The 17,528-nt window shown below is 41.7% G+C and overlaps 1 protein-coding gene across 2 annotated transcripts in view; it reads left to right on the plus strand.

Annotated features, from left to right (window-relative positions):
• Positions 1 to 13,418, plus strand: part of LOC124037020 (chemokine-like protein TAFA-5) — a 119,177-nt gene extending 105,759 nt beyond the window's left edge. Inside the window, exons 3-5 of one of the 2 annotated variants that reach the window (XR_006839100.1) lie at positions 2,429 to 2,556; positions 9,235 to 9,369; positions 11,593 to 13,418. Coding sequence is in view for 1 of the 2 variants with exons in the window: in XM_046351641.1 (XP_046207597.1) it covers positions 2,429 to 2,556; positions 11,593 to 11,601 (137 nt within the window). In the remaining variant the exon portion in view is untranslated. The remainder of the gene's footprint in view (positions 1 to 2,428; positions 2,557 to 9,234; positions 9,370 to 11,592) is intronic. The other variant, XM_046351641.1, reaches the window with a different exon arrangement.
• The last annotated feature ends 4,110 nt before the right edge of the window (positions 13,419 to 17,528 follow it).

Genomic DNA, 17,528 nt, shown 5'->3' on the forward strand with positions numbered 1-17,528 from the left:
GAGTAATGTAGGGTATGTAAACATTATATTAAGTGGCATTGTTTAAAGTGGCTAGTGATACATTTTTACATCCATTTCCATCAATTTCCATTATTAAAGTGGCTGGAGATGAGTCAGTATGTTGGCAGCAGCCACTCAATGTTAGTGGTGAGATAGAAGCTGTTTTTCAGTCTCACGGTCCCTGCTTTGATGCACCTGTACTGACCTCGCCTCCTGGATGATAGCGGGGTGAACAGGCAGTGGCTCGGGTGGTTGTTGTCCTTGATGATCTTTATGGCCTTCCTGTGACATCGGGTGGTGTAGGTGTCCTGGAGGGCAGGTAGTTTGCCCCCGATGATGCGTTGTGCAGGCCTCACTACCCTCTAGAGAGCCTTACGGTTGTGGGCAGAGCAGTTGCCATACCAGGCGGTGATACAGCCCGACAGGATGCTCTTGATTGTGCATCTGTAGAAGTTTGTGAGTGCTTTTGGTGACAAGCTGAGGTCGAAGAGGCGCTGCTGCGCCTTCTTCACAACGCTGTCTGTGTGGGTGGACCAATTCAGTTTGTCCGTGATGTGTACGCCGAGGAACTTAAAACGTACTACCCTCTCCACTACTGTCCCATCGATGTGGATAGGGGGGTGCTCCCTCTGCTGTGTGCTGAAGTAATCATCTTCTTTGTTAAGTTGACGTTGAGTGTGAGGTTATTTTCCTGACACCACACTCCGAGGGCCCTCACCTCCTCCCTGTAGGCCGTCTCGTCGTTGTTGGTAATCAAGCCTACCACTGTAGTGTCGTCCGCAAACTTGATGATTGAGTTGGAGGCGTGCATGGCCACGCAGTAGTGGGTGAACAGGGAGTACAGGAGAGGGCTCAGAACACACCCTTGTGGGGCCCCAGTGTTGAGGATCAGCGGGGTGGAGATGTTGTTACCTACCCTCACCACCTGGGGGCGGCCTGCCAGGAAGTCCAGTACCCAGTTGCACAGGACGGGGTCGAGACCCAGGGTCTCAAGCTTAATGACGAGTTTGGAGGGTACTATGGTGTTAAATGCTGAGTTGTAGTCGATTAACAGCATTCTCACATAGGTATTCCTCTTGTCCAGATGGGTTAGGGCAGTGTGCAGTGTGGTTGCGATTGCGTCGTCTGTGGACCTATTGGGGCGGTAAGCAAATTGGAGTGGGTCTAGGGTGTCAGGTAGGGTGGAGGTGATATGGTCCTTGACAAGTCTCTCAAAGCACTTCATGATGACGGCAGTGAGTGCTACGGGGCGGTAGTCGTTTAGCTCCGTTACCTTTGCTTTCTAGGGTACAGGAACCATGGTGGCCCTCTTGAAGCATGTGGGAACAGCAGACTGAGATAAGGATTGATTGAATATGTCCGTAAACACACCACATACAACTTATTTATGTGCAAAGGTGACTCCTTTTTTCCCTGATGCTGTACGTGCCACCATTTGCATTACTTTAGTTTTTGTTTGTTATAAGCTATATTCTGCTCAATTATCATTTTCCCCTGGACCTATATATGCAACTCTCTCTCTTTCTCCCTATCCCCCTCTCTCTCTCTAAGGGCCAATTGGGATGTCATGATATGCAAATGATAGTGTGAATGCCCTAGTTTCTTATAAATAGACATGTGTATGATCAAGTATAAAAACAGGTCTACTTCAAGAGGAGAAGGCTCTTTGTAGAGCTAAAATGTTCTGTTTCATAATCACAGATCTAATTATTAATTTGGCGTGTTTTATTCAGGCATTTTTATTTTCCTGTAGTCTTTGTGGTTGTGGTTACCCTTGCTGTGTGTTGTTTCACCTCTGAGTGTGCTAATGTACAGGAATGGGGTTTAATAACACCTGAACACACACTCTTTCACAAAATGTGGTATTGTGGAGGGCTGCAATCTCCAGTGTTGAGCAGGTGTCTCTCTCACACACACAGACACATGCACACGCACATGTACGCACACACACATACATACCATTCACTTTGTTTCATCAAAGAGTATGGTTTGATAAGGTCGAGAGAGCCTTGCCGCAACACATCGTGAAATCTAAGCGCAGGCATTGGTTGTTCCCTGCAGTGGGCTGTGAATTATAACAACCCGAGATCAGATGGTATACAGCAGTGTGCTGACCATTAGAGCGTTCCTGCTTCATAAGCTCAATGATCAATGGTCTTTCATAACATGTCCCCTCTCCATCCCTGTGCTGCAAATCCTACATGTCCTCCCATGTTTATCACTTTCCTCTCCTTCTCACTCTCTCTCACTACTCTCCGTCTCTCTCTCTTTCTTGCTCACTCACTCACTAACTCTCTTTGTCTCTATCTCTTTCTCTCTCTCCCCTCTGTCTCTATCTGTGTCCCTGTCTGTCCACAGGCTTTTTTTTCCATTAGTTTGATAGATTCTGCGATAGTTAACCATCCCTCTTTCTCTCCTCTCCCCACAGCTCTCATTGTGAGAAGCCGGCAGTGGTGTGAGATGACGCCTTGCTTGGATGACGAGGGCTGTGACCTCTTAGTAAACCACTCGGGCTGGACCTGCACACAGCCAGGGGGCCGGGTGAAGACCACCACGGTAAGACAAGACTGCCAAGCCTCGTGACCACAATCTGTCACAGTTAAAGTGACCAGAGTTCGTAGTCATAACACCTGTCCAGAGACCTGTCTTAACACCTGTCCAGAGACCTCTCATAAGACCTGCCATAAGACGAGTCCAGAGACCTGTCATAAGACGTGTCCAGAGACCTGTCATAAGACCTGTCCAGAGACCTGTCATAAGATGTGTCCAGAGACCTGTCCAGAGACCTCTCCAGAGACCTGTCCAGAGACCTGTCATAAGACCTGCCAGAACCTGTCATAAGACCTGAGAGACCTGTCATAAGAAGTGTCTCTCAGAGACCTGCCATAAGACGTGTCCAGAGACCTGTCATAAGACCTGTCCAGAGACCTCTCATGAGACCTGCCATAAGACATGTCCAGAGACCTCTCATGAGACCTGCCATAAGACCTGTCCAGAGACCTCTCATAAGACGTGTCCAGCGACCTGTCATAAGACGTGTCCAGAGACCTGTCATAAGACGTGTCCAGCGACCTGTCATAAGACGTGTCCAGAGACCTCTCATGAGACCTGCCATAAGACGTGTCCAGAGACCTGTCATAAGATGTCCAGAGACCTGTCATAAGACCTGTCCAGAGACCTCTCATGAGACCTGCCATAAGACCTGTCCAGAGACCTGTCATAAGACGTGTCCAGCGACCTGTTATAAGACGTGTCCAGAGACCTGTCATAAGACGTGTCCAGCGACCTGTCATAAGACGTGTCCAGAAACATGTCATAAGACGTGTCCAGAGACCTGTCATAAGACGTGTCCAGAGACCTGTCATAAGACGTGTCCAGAAACATGTCATAAGACGTGTCCAGAAACATGTCATAAGACGTGTCCAGAGACCTGTCATAAGACCTGTCATAAGACGTGTCCAGAGACCTGTCATAAGACGTGTCCAGAGACCTGTCATAAGATGTGTCCAGAGACCTGTCCAGAGACCTCTCCAGAGACCTGTCCAGAGACCTGTCATAAGACCTGCCATAAGACGTGTCCAGAGACCTGTCATAAGATGTCCAAAGACCTGTCATAAGACCTGTCCAGAGACCTCTCATAAGACGTGTCCAGAGACCTGTCATAAGACGTGTCCAGCGACCTGTCATAAGACGTGTCCAGAGACCTGTCATAAGACGTGTCCAGAAACATGTCATAAGACGTGTCCAGACACCTGTCATAAGACGTGTCCAGAGATGTGTCCAGACACCTGTCATAAGACGTGTCCAGAGATGTGTCCAGACACCTGTCATAAGACCTGTCCAGAGGCCTGTCTAAACACTCATCCAGAGGCCTGCCTTAACACTTGTCCAGAGGCCTGCCTTAACACCTGTCCAGAGGCCTGCCTTATCACTTGTCCAGAGGCCTGCCTTAACACCTGTCCAGAGGCCTGTCTAAACACTCGTCCAGAGGCCTGTCTAAACACTCGTCCAGAGGCCTACCTTAACACTTGTCCAGAGGCCTGCCTTAACACTTGTCCAGAGGCCTGCCTTAAAACCTGTCCAGAGGCCTGCCTTAACACCTGTCCAGAGGCCTGCCTTAACACCTGTCCAGAGGCCTGCCTTAACACCTGTCCAGAGGCCTGTCTACTAGTCATTTTCAGGATAACTCAATTGAATGAGTCTTTGTCACATATGTCTATGTGGTCAGTGACTGATGTGATTAGCTTTTTGTATGGCTGCACCATCTAGCTATTTTAATGTGTTACAGTGTGTTTTTTGTGCGTCTTTATGTGACAACAGAAAGGAAACCATAGCTTAAGTGTGTTGATTAAATAATTCTCACTCATGCACACTTAATGCCACTCCCTGAATGGTACTTCTGTCGCTCTCTTGTCAGGGCATCCATTTCAGCGGTGATCGAGGAGCTCCATTTCAATAGGGTCATTCTGCTACATTCATTTGCATCCCCATCATTGGCATGTAGTCTGATGTTCATAAATGGGGCAGAAAGGTTGTTCATTGATATCTACGCCATAAAGCGTTTACAGAACACATGCACTGCAGCTCATCAACCTAACAGCTTATTGTTAGCATTCATACAAAGATAAGGCATTAACTAAAAGCTTATGATTTACAAATGTGTCATTGCATTAAGGTTGCGTACTTCTCTCCATCATCAATAGCAGCTAACATACACATCCTGCTAACATACAGATCCTATAGAGGTCTTCTGACTATCATAAACACCTGTGATAGTCTTCTACATCGCCAAGAATCAGGTAGAATTCTCTGAATTTCCCTCCAGAAGTGTCTTGAAGTCTGAGGGGTAGTCATGCATTTCATGCTCAGGCTTTCAGTGCCGTGGTTGGCGGCCTGAGACAGGAGGCTGGTGGGCTGTCAGTCTAGGTACTGAATAATGAAACCTGTCAACCCAAGCATCGCTTTGAAAGTCCAGCATTTTATGTGCAGAAACCCTCTGTTCAGGCGCCATTGCTTTCAATGGGGCTTGTTTTAAAGATAGACAGGGGCCAAGGGAGCTACTAACCCTGTAAATTCTGTCTAAAATAACAGGTGTCTCTTGGTAGACCGTTAGAGCCATCTCCTGTATTGCGGTGGCAGACTCCATTTTGTGCCAATTGTGTCCGATGCTAAGGTATTCTGCTCTGTAACCATAAAAGCTTTAGTAGGGAAAAGAAAACAAGCCTTTTTTTGCCTAACTTAACAACACAGACCTGCAAAGTTAAGCCCTGCCGTGGCTGACTACACAGAAACTAATGAATTCAGATGTTGTTATAGAATACATTTGACTCAATTATGTTGAAATCCTTTGCCCCAGACTAAAAAGTAAAAACTATTGTGCAAGTCACAGTAACCAGTGACATTTTCATCCGAGGGCATTGTCTACAGATGGTCTCAAAACTATGGATTGGGCTTGAGTGCTGTTTTACATTTTATAATCACATGCAGGACATTAACACAATTACAAAATGTTTAGGCATGTTACCACATGTATTGGATTATGTATTTATATTTTATACAGTACTAAGTAGTACACAATGACCCAGAGGCATTACTGATTTCTAATTCATGAAATAAGGAGTGGTTATGGCAAACTGTTTTCTCCATACTTAAAACTTGAGCATTTTGACTTCGTTCGATATCATTGAGATGCGCCATCGTTCTCTAACTCTGGTCATGGAGATCCGATTCTGTCCCATGGTAACACCTGTTAATCAATAACCTGGTGAACAGTTAATTAGTAGAATCAGGTGTGCTAGGTTAGGGTTGGAATGAAAGCCTGAGGTCTAACATATAGCTTAGTACATGATTGCCAAATATGTGCAGCTTAATGTGTATAAAAGTCACTGGTTTTTTATAAGACTATAAAGTTGAATATTACAGCCTCAGTATAATTTTTACAGCATGCTAATGTAATGTATATAAAAATGCATTTTACAGTGTGAAAGTTATAATATTAGACTCATTAAACTGATCTTCTTAAAATGTCCAAACATTCTCATATAGGCCGCCCTTAAGCACGTCTTCATATTCTTCAATTCAATTTCCATATTTATTTTACGGATCCATCTTTTGCTTTACCTAAGATTAACAAGCATGATTTCGACTTTCTTGTTGTATCTCTGTCTCTTAGCTTGTTTGTATCCCCTGATGTAATGTTCCTGACAGTATGGCAATATATTATGTCATTCAGTGGATGCTGAATCATGCGCAGACTTAGTATCATGTTCAAACCAAATTCCTTGTGCTTGTACCTGGATATTGTGTCATGGGCATCTAAAATGGTGCAATGTAATTGGACAAATTTAACATTGGGAGAGTCTGTTCTTCCCTGCATGAAACTATTACTGAGAGAGAGGGAAAGGGATTCAGAAAGAAAGAAGGAAAGAGAGGCAGCGAGAGTGCGGAGAGAGGAAGTAGAGGGGAAGTTGATAGTCACCAGCCAAATCAACTCACCATATCTGGTTCTTTTCTGACAGCATAATAGTCTATCAATGGCAGAGGAATTAGCCTTTTTGCTATATAAATGCATGGATCATTTGAACACCAATATTACAGCATGTTTAACATAATATTCCCATCTTATAAGCTTCAAGCTGGTAAGAGAAATGGAAGCCCATTTTCCAAGTAGCAGAATGATTTAGAGGCAGTGGATGTTCTTCACATATCTGTGTAGTCTATGCTTCAGTCTTTTGTCATTCATTGTCATGCCAGGCAGTCTAGGCTCGCTGTCATCGTCTGTCTAGACTTTTTTTGAGCATTAAGGGCGAGGAGTAGAGCAGGCCTTATCCTGATTCAATAAATACCTTCAGCCACACAATCTAATCACAGACATTGTTGACACAGGCAGGTATGCAGCTAGCAAGCCCAATTCATATGAAACTGGCCTTACTGCACATACTCTAGTCTTGACCTGAATTAACACACTTGTGTTGACATGTTTAGATATTGTCCATGAGATGTAATGTCACAAAATCAAGTTTCAAGTGAAAGTACCTTACACATCAGCTATACATGTTGTGCTAGCTACAATTATGTTAGCTAGCATTATGCAGTTGCTAGAACAACTATTTTTTCTTACCCTTATTTTACCAATAATTTTACTGAGAACACATTCTCATTTACAGCATCAACGTGGGGAATAGTTATAATGGAGTGGATGGGGGGTGGGTGAGCCAATTGTAATTGGAAGCTGGGGATGATTAGGGGACCGTGATGGTATGAAGGCCAGATTGGGAATTTAGCCAGGACACCGGGGTTAACACCCCTACTCTTAGGATAAGTGCCGTGGGATTTTTAGTGACCACAGAGAGTCAGGACACTCATTTTAAAGTCCCACCCGAAAGACAGCACCCTACACAGGGCAATGTCCCCAATCATTACCAGCGACCCTGCCCAAAATATCTTTGCATATGACGATCAGCTAAAGCATTGGACCAGAAGGTTTGGCTCAACAAAGAATAAGGCCGAGCTGATACAGGCTAACGCACGAACATGCTCGTTTTTTGTTGCTTTGAGATATTTGCCAATTGCTTGCCTGTTTAACTCAATCAAATCTCATCTTGTTTTGCTCTCAAAACAAATTCCTTTTATTTATTTTTTTACCAAAACTTAATTATGTGCATACGCAAGAAACACAGCCCCTTTTGTTTTCCAATTAATTTTAGCAGGATTATTTATCGCAAAAAAAATGATGACAGATAACAACATCCATTTTATTAAAACCCAAAAAGTGGTTATTGCCATCCCGTATTCACATTCACACTCAATTTCTAGATGCAGTGAAAGTTCTTAATTATATGATAAAGCTCATCGGTTATTACCTCTCTCTTTACTGTGTGGCAGACTAAAAATGAACATTCTGTGGTACATCATCATTAACACTGAGGAATGAGATTACTGTAATCAGTCATATTTGGCAGCTGGCATGGGCAGTCAATGTGAAGAGACAGAGACGAGGAAGTTATGGTTCATTTTCATGTACTGTCAGGACCACAACTCTTTCCCTATGTATGCAACACATTTTTAATAAAGACTATTGACATGAACTATATTAGAGTGTGTGTGCGTGTGCGTGTGCGTGCCCAGCTCTTCCGATTGGGGGAATGCATGAGTGGACAGTACAGAGATCTATAAGAAGACAGATAGACTGGGCTGTGGTGGAGCTGATTCTCTTTCCCTAATTGATCCCATTGGGCAGCCAGGCTTTACCAGGACCAATCAAATCACAGTTCGAACACAATCACCATGGAGGGGACAGCTGTTCGTCTGAAAACAGTGCAGAATGACTCAAGGTTGTAGGATCTGCCTACCCATCACCAATCCTAACATTAAGCATTATGGAGGTGAAATGCTATATAGACTGGCCATAGGTCAAAACATAAGAGGCAGCGATAACCTCATCTCAGCATTTTCCCAATGTCAACACTATTTTCCCTATCTAACTGCGGGAAACAACAACTTTATTCCTCAGAATTACTTCCAATGTGTTAATAACTGTGTCGCTCATTGAATTTCTGTTGACTAATCATATTTGGTCTTGAGCATATGGTTGACCTTTCATCTGTATTGTCTGTAACAACATTGCTGTATCCTTATGCATTAGGATGTATCCCTGTATTCCACTGGTTGTGCCGTCATTGCCTCATGCTTCCAGACATCACTATGTTTTGTCCTGTGCTCGCTATGCTACATTGCCATGAGTATCTATACATTGGGCAATCAAAAATCGAATCATTTTTCTATCAAAACAAATAACTGTGAATTCCTGGAGACACGATATAGGTGTAGCACTGCAATAGAGAATGTTTCAATTGCTACACAGTTAAGTTTGTATTTGTTCACACAAAAAAACGTTATTATATTGACATTTTGAACGCAATTATACATTTTCACAGCTCAAAAAAGTGTTTTATCTTACCAAACAAAATGTAGCATCACTCTTCATTTAGTATAAGACCATGCTTTATCCCTATGCATACACTTAAAAAAAGGGGTTCCAAATTGGTTCTGCGGCTGTCCATAGGAGAACCCTTTTTGGTTCCAGGTAGAACTATTTTAGAATGTTCTACATTGAACCCAAGGGAGTTCTTCAAAGGGTTCTTCTATGGGGACAGCCGAAGAACCATTTAAGCTTCTAGATAGCACCTTTTTTGTTTGACCAAAAAATGCAAGAAACGCTCCCTGTGATTTCAGGCCCTATGACGACACACACACAAAGACACAACGCCTTGCCAGCCAGACAGACAGCAAAAGTCAACCACTTTTCAAGGACAGACAGGAGAGAAACAACAAACTGCAGATCCTGGCAGGCTAGAGCGACACAGCAAGGTACAGATGAATTCTGTTTCCCCTAAATGTCATATGCATGATTACTCCTTTGTGATGGCAAATGACACACTTGTTTTCTCTTCCGTAATGATGTTGGGCAAGATGACGCCGACAGACATGGCAGATCTGCTTCTAACTCCTAAGCACAAGCATTTTGCTACACCCGCAATAGCATCTGCTAAATATGTGTATGGGACCGATACAATTTGATTTGATTTGAACAGCGTCCGATGAAATGTTGACATTAATGCCATTAATGATATCTGTAATGATATAGATACATTTATATTTGATCCCTGTTTCATTAGCTTGAGTCAATAATAAAGGGGAGATTCAATTGGCAGTGGGCCAAAAAATAAAGGTCTTAGAACCCAGGTTCATTGGCCTTTACCGTACTGTTTTGCCTCTGCTTTGGAATTCCTATTACAGATGTACAAGACAGTTACAAGACGGTTATGAATTATTCAATGCATACTCGCCCCAAAGGTGCACTTGTTCAAAGGCTTCACCTGGAATTGACTACGACACTGCCCTTTTAAGGGACGCAAATATTTTTCCCGCCCATATTGTCTTCCGTTGTTAATTTTTAGAGAAAGCTTTGAGTGCTATCCCGAAATATGAATATACTGTCTGCCTTTGTCGTGCCATTTTTCTATAGTCTGTGCTACGCATAATTTCCACTGTAGTCTAATTTGGATTCAAGCAGGCAAATGAATCTATGGCTAAAGAAAACCAACCATGGTATATTTAAGCATAAAGGCTGAGTGGTGTGGTATATGGCCTATTCAGAACTAAGGGCTGTTCTTAGCCACGATGCAACACGGAGTGCCTGGATACAGCCCTTAGCCGTGGTGTCTTATTGCTATTATAAACTTGTTACCAATGTAATTAGAGCAGTAAAATAAATGTTTTGTCATACCCATTCTATACAGTCTGATATACCATGGCTGTCAGCCAATCAGCATTCAGGGCTCGAACCACCCAGTTTATAATTGTTTGTAGTCTGCTTGTGGATTTTGGTCAGGTAATATTTACTTGAGGTCATTTTTGATAATGTGTGTCTCCTGATTTTATTGTCCAATTGGGGAAATAATGTTTCTAACATCATGCACAGCTTAAAGGGCATTAAATATGCAGGACAATGAGAATGACTTACAACTACAGTACAGTCAACACAAAATACACAGTCAATATAGTGTTGAAGGATATATGTGAGTTCATTTGATATCAGGGTTTGTAACACGTGGTTGAGATGCAAGGGGAGGCTTGAAGTGTCAGTCATCAATATAGCAAGAATGACCTCTATACTGTGCCCTCTATTGCAATGAGGTAGGAAACATGACGCCTGCATGACATTGTATTGTAAGTGTGGGGGCAGTGACTTATGCAGGGCACTCAGGCATACTTCAGTTCAATTGCTTTGTGAATGCGCAGGGAAGACATTTTGCTTCACTTTGTCATTTCATCTATGATGTTGTCATTATTTTTAGCATAACCAAATGGCTAGAGGGCAGTGTGGAGCCCCACACTATCTTTTGTACATTAAGGGCTGTGTCAAGTCGCAGTGAATTCGAAACAACTCTGATTACATTTAAAAATCTATCTGTGTATGGAGAAGATCTGTCACACTCTTTAACCCCTGTACTGTTGGGTCATCGAAAGTGATGGTATTCAATTGAATGAAGGCTCAGTCAGACAGTGAGGTCTGCCTCACGCCACTGTATTCGTCACCTCATTTACATCTTGTGCGTGTCTAATCTCAACTTGATCAACACCTTGGCATCATTAGAGCGAGTTCATTAACTGAAATGAACGTGATACAGTCGGAGAATAAAGAACATTCTGTGCAATTTTATCTATTGAACACAAGACATGGATATTGAAAAAAGTATTGTTAATCTTTAAAAGTGTTTGCGACAGAGAGAGAGAGGGGGGAGAGGGGAAAGAGAGAGGGGGAGAGAGGGGGAGCAAAAGATAGGGGGGGGGGGGTAATCTGCAGCTCAAAACATTCAGACTCCTGATGTCAAACCCCAATGTTTTCTGAATCACACATAACATGCTGCATTGAGTCCCCTGAAGTGATGGGCTTGCCATTTTATCGACGGTGGCCGTCACCATAAATACATTGCTTACACAAGCAGAAGGGCTCTCAGAGCCAGATGTCGCATGTCGTCCTGCATCCTCTTCTCCCCTGACGGCTGTTGTGTTCCTATCGATTCCCAGGTCTCCTGATGATGGCGGGGACAGACGCTCCCGAGCGAGAGAGAGGGGGATGGTGTGTGAGCTGCTTCCCATAGTCCATCGTCACCGCCTGTGTGGAGCATACGTCGTCTTATCATCAGCTGTCCTTCTATTGTTCTGTGCAGCAGCGTGAAGCCACGTAGAACCTACGTTGCCAAAGGCCCGGACTCCAAATACAGGAGTTGGAGCTTAACATGGAACATATGGACTCTGCAATGCTCTATTATTCCTTGGGAGACAGAACTTATTGTTCAGTTGAGTCTGGAGAATTCTGATGTGTGTGGTCATGAACTTCTGGATCTGACCCAACCTAGACTTTGGAGACATGGGACAAAATGTTTATTTTGGAGTTTATGCTTGGCAACTCCTCTGTAGTGATTTTACAGACCAAAGAAAAAGATAGCCGACTGCTCCATATTTTGGAGACACAGTGGACTTCGGGATGAAGGGTTTAGAGACTTTTCCAAGTTGATGAAACATGCAATCCCATATTCCCTCTCACCATATTACAAACTCTAGACATACCCACAAATGTACACATGGTGATAAAAGTGATGTGTTGTGCAGAGTAAATGTGTACAAATGAATGACGAATACTGAATGGAAAAAGTCAAGGGACGTTGTGTAATTCGTCAATGATGTATCTCTTGGACTACTAAACTGTACTTGTATACTCACTGCTCTATTTTGAACATACATTAAATCAGATATACATTTTCAATTGCTATATTTGGACAATTTGCAGTCAGCATGACTGGTTATAGTGAAAGAAACAAATAATTTCTCACCAGTAAAGAATAGGAGGAAAATAGTAAATACATCATATCTGTTTGGGGTAAAGAAACATTAAATGTATTTTCAAAAGCCTAAAGTTATATATTTAACAGTTTTATATGTTGTATCTTTGTAGAAAACCTTATTTAACACTGAAAATGTGGTCACATTGTGTATCCACAGTTTATGATTGGCAATGAGCTATGTCCTTAACCTACTGGTCTCTTGTTCATTTGAACAAGTTTTTTCATCATAAAAAGTCAATTATTTAACATGAATTGAAGAAAGAACAGAATTAAAGCATTCAGATCATAGCACAGAGCCCATTTCTGAAAGGTTATATGTTCTACGTGTTCCAAGTGTTCTACTTTTATAGCCCCTCTCCAATAACCTTTGTGGAAATGTTGCACAATTTGGGGTTTTACTTTTCAAACCACTTAAACTACATTCAATGACAAAGCTAATGCCATTTTCAATGGAAGGGGGAGACATTTAGTGAGTTACTCATTGGCGACTACAGTTTGCGACCAAAGCTCAGAAAGTGATGAGGCTACTTTTGAAATAGCCAATGGGGGAGAGAAGCTCTCGCGCTAGCGAACTTCGACACTGCTGGTTAGGCTACCACCAACATGCTGTTTTGCATGCTGTTCAGAAGAAACACACTAGGATAATTTCAGCAACATGGTACGGAAGGTCGCGAGCAGTATGAACGTCCTGTTAGCAGTTCAACCCTAGTGGTGGGATTATGCCACAGCATTGAAGTATTGGATCAATGAGTGGCAAATACGTACTCCATTGTGGGCCAATTTAAACACAACTTCTACCACTGTCTGTAGTCTCAATGCAAGTTTTCTCTGGGATTCTGTAAAGATTTTACTTTATATCAGAGAGACTTCATGGGAATATCATATACATAGGTGAACATTGATTTACAACATATCATCCTACAGTAACATCTCTAGACAAACATGGATTTAGCTAATTATTTCCTCCTTATTTCAACGGACTTTGTCAACATAATCCGGTTGCATCGATGTGGATAATTGGTATAATTAGTGAAAAAGTATCAATAATATACAGACTACACATGGTCTACTTTCACAATATTTCCTGTAGATTTTGAGTCTGGAAGACATGAGTATCATGCTCTTTAGATGCTGTTCGCACATGGCCATTTAAATGCCTTTGTGCCATCAAAGTAAAATGACATCAAAGAGGATATCAAATCACTTGCATAGAGTATTTCCATATGACATACAGTCGGGTCCAAAATTTGTGAGCAAAAAAACAAATAATAAAAATATTAAGCTCCGAAAAATGTATTTCTTTTTAAATAAACAGAACATCATATACAGTGGGGTGTGAAATCCTTGACACCCTTGATAACGATGAGAAACATCACTGCATAAAATAAATATTTCTAATATTATTTGGGAAATTATATTACGTAATACTAAACGCAATTGCTCAGAGAAAGAGATTTTGTTAAACAAGTAATATATATATTTTTTTAAGATCATAATTATTGGCAACCTGGTTTTCAATGTCTTTCAATACCTCACATTTCGAGGTTAATGGCAATGAGCCTTTTTATAAAATGCTTTTGAGATTGGAGAACACATTGGGAGGGATCTTAGACCATTCCTCCATACAGAATCTTTCCAGATCCTTGATATCCTTTGTCTGTGCTAACTAATATTTTTGTGTGGATTTTGATGTGTGCTTGGGGTGATTGTCTTTCTGGAAGATCCACTTGCGGCCAAGTTTCAGCCTCCCGGCAGAGGCAACCAGGTTTTTGGCAAAAATGTCCTAGTACTGGGTAAAATTCATGATGCCGTTGACCCCATAACATCAACGATCCACGACTATATTTAAAAGTAGGTATGGGGTTCTTTCTGCATGTGCCACCACTGGTGTCTGTGGCCAAAGAGCTCAATTATCATGTCATCCAACAAATGTAAATGCCAAGAGTTTTCTAAACGGCACTGGCACTTGGATTGGAACCTGTGCTATGGTCAGATGACATGAAAATAGAGCTATTTGGCCACGCACACCAGTGGTGGGTCTTGCATCGCCCGAAAGATCCATTTATCAAGGGTGCCAGTAATTTTGGACCTGACTGTGTGTGAACATATTAAGTTATTAGAACAGTTATGAGGCGTTTGAAAACACAAAAAATACAGACTGGTTCAAATGTAGGACTTTAGTCTCAGAGGCTGTGGATTTATTATATTGTCCGCTTTTATTTATCAACTTTATTCTGGCCTAGTTTTTGGACCTACAGTGCTATTAACACACTTAAACTGAGAGTAAAAATGAATTATGCTTCTGAAAGTCGTTATGCCATTTTGGTTTAAGGTATTTGGTAATAAATATACTGTATTTTAAACAAAAGCTAAGTCATAGAAAGACACCAAAAGTAGTTGACAGTAGGTTAATGTATACATTCTTGTATAATGTATGTGATTTTAGAATGTACTTGAATGTACTTCACCTTGGCTTTGCACAAAATCGACCACGGAGACAGTGGCATGTAGGTTGGTCTTCGACAGTGACTTTTTTAACCTCAGTTCTAGAATAGACCCCTTAAAAGGTGAGTGTATTGATATCAGGTGTTCCAAGAGACAATATCCTTCCCTTTAACCAATTTTACCATCAACCCTCTTCAGCCAATATTTGTACAATGAATGTACTCAGTAAGTATTTTCTGCATAAATGATAGCTACCAGCAATCAATTTGTACAGTTGTGTTTTATCATGGATTTCCTCAGGATCAGCAAACAGCCTGGAGAAGAAAATGGCATGAAGTTGCTTTATGTAATGGCTGCCTAACAAGGTGGCTGACATATTTAATTCCCCTTGATTGAATTCCAATAACCTGCTGGTATCCTGGAGGCAAATGTTTTATAGAAGTCATGCCTCTACATATTTAATTTGGGTATTAAAATAATCATGTGGGGTTTCCTCAAGCTATGGATTTTTCAGGTAAAATGATGGCAAGATGGACTCTTTTCTAATACTCTAAAGCAGGGGTGGCCCATTAAATCTATATTCATACATTTTTGGGAGGGAGGGACATTTTTATTTTGGGTTGAAAACCCCTCCATGCCACGCTTGAACATCTAAAACTAGATAGAAAATATGTAGAAATTATCATGGATATTTTCAACTGCATTTTTTTCTCCTGCAAAATTGATATTGATTTTTTTTTAAATAGGTCCCCCAAAACGTCTGTGCAGCCCTCCATTGAATGTTGATCCTCGAGCCAAAATGATTGCCCACTCCTACTCTAAAGGCATATCAAATGGGTCATGTATTAATGGATTAATGTTCATAAATGCATTGTGTGTGTGTGTGTGTGTGTGTGTGTGTGTGTGTGTGTGTGTGTGTGTGTGTGTGTGTGTGTGTGTGTGTGTGTGTGTGTGTGTGTGTGTGTGTGTGTGTGTGTGTGTGTGTGTGTGTGTGTGTGTGTGTGTGTGTGTGTGTGTGTGTGTGTGTGTGTGTGTGTGTGTGTGTGTGTGTGTGTGTGTGTGTGTGTGTGTGTGTGTGTGTGTGTGTGTGTGAGAGATAGAGAGAGAAAGAAGAATGAAAGGCGTATCACTGAAGTTCAACGTTAGTGTGATTGAAATGTAAACACAATGTTCCCGTGTTAGTGGAGACTACATTCCCGGGAAACGCTGCATTGGAAATTACCTTTAAAATTTTAGCGTCGCGATCTGTAACTCTTCAGTGATACTTTGGACTCTATTCAATCTGTATCTTCCTCCAACACAACACTGATTTTCTATTTGCGATGAAGTCCACATAAAAAAAGGCCTGACCAATTGAAACACCATAATATGGTGTAAAGTTATTTCTGTTTAATCCTTGAAACGTTTGGTTGACTGTGCTGTAACAAAGTGACAGACCATTTTTCTCATCTCTGTCTTTAGGTCCTCCACCAAGGAAAGAACCGCGTTACAGAGATCAACCAAACACATCAGACACAAATCCTCATGTTTTCATTTGATTGATACATACTGTAACATGATCTTTCAATCTAATTGTCACATTGTACATTGTTGCTTGAATTACATACAATATGGAATGTTTTACTGTGCTTGCAATGGAGAAAGTACAATCAATATGCAATATACCTTTCCACAGCTGCTTCCCCGTACGGCTACGGCAGCTATTATTTTCCTTCAGGCGAAAAAATGTCGGGGAGAAAACATGGAAACACTACAAAGTCCCTTTGGTGTCGTTAGTGTGTCAATATGTAGTGTTTTATCTTTGACCTGTTGACCTATGCAAAACGGGTCAGCAAAATGGCAAAACACAAAACCATAAAAAAATAAAACTACATAGCAGATAATGCACAACTCAAAAATAAAATAAAACATGCTTTATACATTCACCTACATTTTTGCAAATGACCAGGCCTTGATAAACCATGTAATTGTAGCTGCTTGGTAGATTACTTCTATGGACAGATTTTAGTGCCCTCTTCTCCCGGACCTCTTGTTTTTCCATTTCTCTTCCTCTTTCCTCCTGAGTCACCCCAGTCTCGTCCTTCACTCATCCTCCTCTTCGCCCTCATCCTCCATGGGCTCAGAGGAGATCTGCCTGTGTCAGCCAGGCGTCAAGGTCCATTTAACATCACTAACAGCCTGCATACATTAGCTCTTATTACACAGCCACCACCGGCCACGCTACCATCACTGCAGCAGTAACCTGGCATATGGTGTGTGCAGAGATGGGCAAAAATGCAATTATAAAACACCACAAAGATCAATGTATAAAATTGAACTATGAATATCCAGTTAATTTTTTATGCCTTTGCAAGTACCCAGCATGATTGCAACAACATTCTCAGTAACAGTTACTAAAAAGTTTTTCTTGCTATGACTGTGATATGTTGGTGTTTATCTACCTTAGTTGAGCAAGTCACTCTGGAGAAGAGTGTCTGCTAAATGACTAACGTGTATATGTGAAAATTAACATAACAAAATGAACTGCAAAGCACACTGGGTAATATTATTGGCCTTGTTTTGGGACGGAACTCATTATTATAATACTCAGCGTGCTTTGCAATCGTTAATTTTTATATTTCCATTTTTGTAATTTATCAGACACTTTTATCCAGATCATCTTACAATTAGTGC

Source organism: Oncorhynchus gorbuscha, linkage group LG06 (genome assembly GCF_021184085.1).
Source record: "Oncorhynchus gorbuscha isolate QuinsamMale2020 ecotype Even-year linkage group LG06, OgorEven_v1.0, whole genome shotgun sequence".
Lineage (NCBI taxonomy): Eukaryota > Metazoa > Chordata > Actinopteri > Salmoniformes > Salmonidae > Oncorhynchus > Oncorhynchus gorbuscha.